The sequence below is a fragment of the Leptonychotes weddellii genome, chromosome 3 (genome assembly GCF_054177405.1).
Source record: "Leptonychotes weddellii isolate Sample4059 chromosome 3, ASM5417740v2, whole genome shotgun sequence".
Lineage (NCBI taxonomy): Eukaryota > Metazoa > Chordata > Mammalia > Carnivora > Phocidae > Leptonychotes > Leptonychotes weddellii.
The window spans coordinates 165,054,448-165,060,601 of NC_138371.1; the positions used below are offsets into that span (position 1 = coordinate 165,054,448).

Below are 6,154 nucleotides of genomic sequence, written 5' to 3' on the forward strand. Positions count from 1 at the left end.
ACTCACACGTGTGGACGCATTCTCTCTCTCTCAAATAAATACATAAATAAAATCTTTTAAAAAAAGAAATAAAAGATTTGGAAAAATTTAGAAAAGTTGAAATAGTACAACAGTCACATACTCACAACTTAGAACAATTGCTAATGCTTTGTTTCAAATACACACGTGCATATACACATATGTGGATGGATACTTAGACATATACAGACATTTTTTTTAAGCTGAACCATTTCAAAGTGGTATCCATCATGCCACTTCAGCCAGCATCTCCTAAACATGAGGACATTCTCCTTCGTGATAATATATTATACTTAATAAAATTAACTTAATTCCGTAATTATCACTCAGTACACAGTCCATTAAAGTTTCTCAAATGTGGCTATTTGTGTTTGAACCAGAATCTAATCAATGATCAAATGTAATCTAGAATTCTCCACCTTTTTTTCATGACATTGAATTTTTTTTTTAAGACATCACACTAGTTTTCTTGCTGAATAACGCCCTGTGTGGATTTTTCTGCTGGTTCCTGAACTGTATTTTTATATATTTGGCTTAGAGGGAAAAGTGTTTATTTTAGTAATAATGTTTAACACCTAGAACCTCAAATTATAATTAATCTGTAAAAAGATTAGATGTAAACAGACGTGGATGAATTAATTTAATACAGATACAGACTAAGACTCATCTAACCGGAAATTTAGCTCCTGATTGACTCAGCACATAAATGCTTTTAGAACTGCATTGCTAACATCTGTGATGTACCAGAACATGAAACACAGGCATTTCCCACACAAGCACAATAGCTAATTTATTAGGGAGACAAGTCAATTTTGCACAAATGAATTGTATTTAAGCTTGTAGAGCAATAAAAGGAGGTCTGACAGAAATGACTGCAGAGAATTTGGAGAAAATTCTGGAACTGGGGCCAGCAAATGAGGCCAAGAAGATTTAGCTGGTCTCAAGTTGTCAGGCACCACTGTCCTCTCAACAGGGATGTATGTGAAGAAAAATGAAAAATAGATGGAATGTGCCTAAAACTTTGGAATTTAAGAAAATACAAAATGTCATGAGTTATTACTTCTATTTTAGAAACAGCCATCTGGCCAATCACTATAACTGTCCTCAAACCTATGAAATGTAACTCTCCTTAGCAGAAACAATTTAAAAGCAGTGGAAATGCACGTGCTTGCCTATTTCTTCAGGGGTATTTCCCTAGTCTTCATTTCCAAAGTTGTATGTACATATCAGTAGGAGGAGCAGAGGATAGGTGTTTGGGGGCAGAAGATTGCACGAGAGCCCCGAGAAGAGGTTATAATGTTAAAGCCACAACTTGACCTGGACAAAGGTTTCGGTTTCAGAGAAAAGCAGCCAATCAGATGTGAGTAGTCTGGTCTAAGAAAAAAGGAGGTCTTCATAAGGTTGTGTTGAGGTTTCTGGTTAAAAACAGACCAACAGTGTGTGTTTATCCCTTTTCCTTTGTGCAACTCTGTTAAAATGCAGTACAGAATTAACCTGTGAGGACCAAGGAAAGAGGAGAGAAGACAGCAGTGGGTGAGAGCGTTTACTGAATTTCTAGAAGGCGCTTGAATGGAGGTGTGCTACCCAACTTGGCAGAGACACTGTTTTCCCATGCAGGTAGGACAAGGAAGAGTTCTGAGGAAAACAGCACCCAGTAACAATAGAAGTTCTAGTCTTAAGTTCCCACAGAGAGGAGTAACCAGTGAGAGCACTTCTCAGAAGCCTGCTGCTACGGACTGAACATCTGTCCCCCCCAAATTCTCAGGGTGAAATCTTAACCTCCAATGTGATGGTATTGACAGGGAGGAGGTGATTAGGTCATGAGGGTGAAGCCCCCATGAATGGGATTCATGCCCTTATAATAGGGGCCCCACAGAGCTCCCTCACCCCATCCACATGTGAGGACACAGTGAGGAGACGGTCGTCTGTGAACCAGGAAGAACTCACCAGGCACAGAATCTGCCGGCGCTTTATCCCGGACTTCCCAACTGCTGCAACTATGAGAAATTTCTGTTGTTTATAAGCTGTCCAGTCTCTGGTGTTTGTTACAGCAGCCTGAATGGACTGAAGTCCACAGAGGGCTAGCAATAGGATTAGGGTGACTGAGAGAGGTACAGGGTGGAAACCAGAGCGAGTGGCCAAAGTCTATTTGGAGTGGCCAAACTCCAGGTTCCCTTCCCTAGTCCCTGCCCCACAAGAGAGAAGAGGTTACTCCTTGGAGAAACTGGTCTGGAAAAAGTCTAAATGGGTTTACCAGTCTTAGCAGAAAGCAAGGGCAAAGGTACAGAGCAGAACACAGGGTGAGCAGGTCAAAGCTTGGAGGCCAAACATGGGACCTTCAACCCTTGCTCATGTCCTGCATCCAGATTCCAGAATTACCTGCTTCCTTGTCCCCCCTCTACCACTTGGGCAGGAAACTGGAAGACTCTTCCCTGGAGAAAAAAAGGGCCTCAAGGAAACAGATTTCAGAGACTAGGGATTCCAAAGCAGGGCTCAGGATGGAAAATGAACTAGGGATTCTCCAGAAGGGTGAACTTAGAAGGACACAGAGCTTAACACTGCTGGAAATTGAGTAGGAGGATATTTTTGTTTGCTTAATATTTAATATTTATTTATTTACATTATTTTTGTTTTTTATTTTTAAAGATTTATTTATTTTAAAGAGAGTGTGTGTGTGTGTGTGCGTGAGCCAGGGGGAGGGGCAGGGGGAGAAAAATCTTCAAGCTGACTCCCCACTGAGCGCTAGCCAAGCCCCACACAGGGCTCGATCCCATGACTCATGATATCATGACCTGAACCAAAACCAAGAGTCAGATGCCTAACTGACTGAGCTACCCAGGAGCCCCAATTTTTATTATTTTTACATTGAAGTATAATTGACACACAGTATTACATTAGTTTCAGGTGTACAATGTAGTGATTCAACATCTCTATACAGTAGGCCGTGCTCACCACAAATGCAGCTACCATCTGTCCCCACACGACACCATCATAGTACCATATGCCTTATGCTGTGCCTCTAACTGGAAGCCCACATCTCCTACTTACCTTCAGCCATTTTGTCCATCCCTCCACCCCCTTCCCTTTTGGCAACCATCCAGTTTGTTCTCTGTTTGTTTATGCACTTGTTTGGCTTTTTAGTTAGCAGGAGGACATTTTTAATGCAAAAGACAGGAGCTCTATCTCGTCCTGAATTTCAGGAAGCAAAGGGATGCCCAACTTCCTGGAGATATCCTGAAGACAGTGGAACACATAAATATACAGGAGAAATGTGTAGTTTCAGAAAAGGTCTTCATAAGAGCAATACAGCAGAGGGCAGTCTCTCCAAACAGAAAGTAGATCTCATTCCTACAAATGTGCTGGCTAGTTAGTTCCTTCCTTGGTCTGTCAGCCTGTCCATCTGTCCATCATCATACTGAAAATGGTATATCCTTTCAGATGTTACTTTGTAAAATAATGTCTTTTTTTTTTCTCAAGATTTTATTTATTTATTTGTCAGAGAGAGAGAGCGATCACAAGCAGGGGGAGTGGCAGGTAGAGGGAGAAGTAGGCTCCCCGCCGACCAAGGAGCCCGATGCGGAACTTGAACCCAGGACCCTAGGATTATAACCTGAGCCAAAGGCAGATGCTTAACCCCATCTGAGCCACCCAGGCTTTTTAAAATTATGAAATCTTGGGGCGCCTGGGTGGCTCAGTCGTTAAGCGTCTGCCTTCGGCTCAGGTCATGATCCCAGGGTCCTGGGATCGAGCCCCGCATCGGGCTCCCTGCTCAGCGGGAAGCCTGCTTCTCCCTCTCCCACTACCCCCTGCTTGTGTTCCCTCTCTCGCTGTGTCTCTCTCTCTGTCAAATAAATAAATAAAATCTTTTAAATAAATAAATAAATAAATAAAATAAAATAAAATTATGAAATCTTTACTTAATGAAGGACATCAGAAAGCACAGAAAGGTGTCAGGAAGAAAAAAACTACACTTGCTACTCAAGGCCAACCATTCTTAATTTTCCTGTTTTTTTTTCCCCGTATACACATTTATGAATATATAACCAGCCATACATAATCAATCAATACAGTATTATATTGCTATATTTCCAAACATAGTCATACCTTGCCAGAATCCTGTATCATTTTGACATTTTCAGAACCAAATTTATCTGAGTAAAGTTTAAGAAGTCTCTGGGAAATTTCTGACAGAGGTGTGAGTTTGGGTTCTTTGTAAATATACTCTTTTCCATCTTCATCTTCAAAGAATCCCTGTGACATAAAGCACAATTAGAGCTATTCCCAACTATAAGCCCCAGGCTTACCACCCAGGAAGGATTCTTGTGTTATAAGGGTTAAAAAAAAAAAAGGCGGGGTGGGGTAGGGAGGATGATTCTAAAATAAAATCCTACTTAAACAGGCTTTCTGAAGAGGAAGGAAAATGATAATAATGTGAAGTCGGGGTGCAAAAATAAAGGAAAACACAAAACTGCAAACTCATTCAAGAATGCTGTCATTAAGTGTTGAGTGAAATGGAGGACTGGAGACTCAAGACTGTTCTCTCGGGATCTAATGATGGGATTCAAGCCTGTTTCACATTCCCAAGAAGCAGAGCTCACTAAGAAATGATTCGGCAGCCTGCTCCGGGCAGGCCTCGGAAATGCATAGAACCCTCCTCACTGGCCTCCCCCACTGACATAAGGACTTTACGGCATAAACAGAAACATTCCAGTCTGAAGCAGGTTCGGCAAAAGTTATCTGAAGTTCGCATAAATTCTATTTTGCTCTACTTATGAGAAAAACATGAAAGGGCTGGAGCATAATATCAGAAAATATTTTCACTATCACCAGTTAGCATGTGGTTTAAGCACCAATCATGTCTGAATACAACAAGGCTTAGAATTGCATGGGAAGTGAAAAAGGTTGAAAATTTTAAAGTCCAGATTGGGGTTAATACTTGAAATAAATGAAAAAAAAGTTTCTCATCTAAAATAAAAATGGTGCAAAAAACACAGTATATTAAAAAAAAAATGCAGGCTAACATGAGACAACACCCACATCAAACTAGGAGTTTAGATGCAGTAATTTCACTACATTAACTTGCTTTTTAAGCATTTACTATAATTACCTCCACATCTGTTTCACTGTCTGTAAACTGGTATTGCTATAAAGTTATAAAAGACAATAACAGGATAAATTGAAGGTTATATAATGCTCATAGGAAACCACACACCCTAAATAAATGGATTATAATTTAATACCATTTAATCATGTTAGAGACTTGGAGGTTAAACTTGCAGTTAAATTTAAATGAACCCTTTTCTACAGGGTTTCTGAACTATGACAATGGTAAATATACTTGTGGAGATATTATACTACAGAAGATAGAGATGCGCAGGGAACAAAGGAAACCAGAAAGTCTTAATTTTGGTTTTAAAACATGCAGTATAGAAGTGTAAGGAAATAGGTGATTTATTTCTGTAAATAGAATAAAATGTTAAATTTTTTTTTTTTTTTTGAGTTTGTAATGACTGGACAGATATACATACAGACTGGAAAAGGAAACTTGCGAACCACACTGAGGTACCAAAGGTGGTGCTAAAAATGTCTTATGGAGGGAGAACTTACCGCTGCCTTAAGACAGTAATAAAGAAAAGACAGGAAGAAAGAAAAAAAAGCAGAAAGTTTACTGCCGCGGAAGATAAGAATCATACTAAATATGACAAATTCATCAAATTAGCATTTATAGAAAATACAAAATTTACAAAATACAAATTTATAGAATTAAAAATAACAAAAACAAAAACAAGGACTTAGGAGGGCCTACAGAACAGAGAGGAGGCTCACCTGTCCAAAGAAGGCCACTCGGAAGTATGTCCCCAGGAGCCTGCGGCCTGAGTGCATGACCTCAGTCACTTTGCTGTAGGCCCGGTGCAGTGTGTCATACAGATGGGCCAGCCTCTGAAAGGCAGAACAAAACCCATTTCTTCCCACTTGCAACTAGGAGAATCAGTTTTAAAACAATTAAATGAGATCACAGAGGTAAAAATTTCTTGGACTTGAGTAAAAGAAACAAAACACACAGACACACACACAAAATCAAGACTGTCTCGACTGCACAATTGGTAACAACCATTTTTCAATTATAATATTTTCT

General features: G+C 39.8%; 1 protein-coding gene across 20 annotated transcripts in view; it reads right to left on the minus strand.

Annotated features, from left to right (window-relative positions):
• Nucleotides 1-6,154, minus strand: part of DOCK9 (dedicator of cytokinesis 9) — a 322,858-nt gene that overhangs the window by 60,127 nt on the left and 256,577 nt on the right. For all 20 annotated transcript variants that reach the window (XM_081815144.1, XM_081815147.1, XM_081815151.1 and 17 more), the window contains 2 exons: nucleotides 5,845-5,958; nucleotides 4,123-4,269 (listed from right to left, as the gene is read on the minus strand). In XM_081815144.1, coding sequence (XP_081671270.1) covers nucleotides 4,123-4,269; nucleotides 5,845-5,958 — 261 coding nt within the window. The remainder of the gene's footprint in view (nucleotides 1-4,122; nucleotides 4,270-5,844; nucleotides 5,959-6,154) is intronic.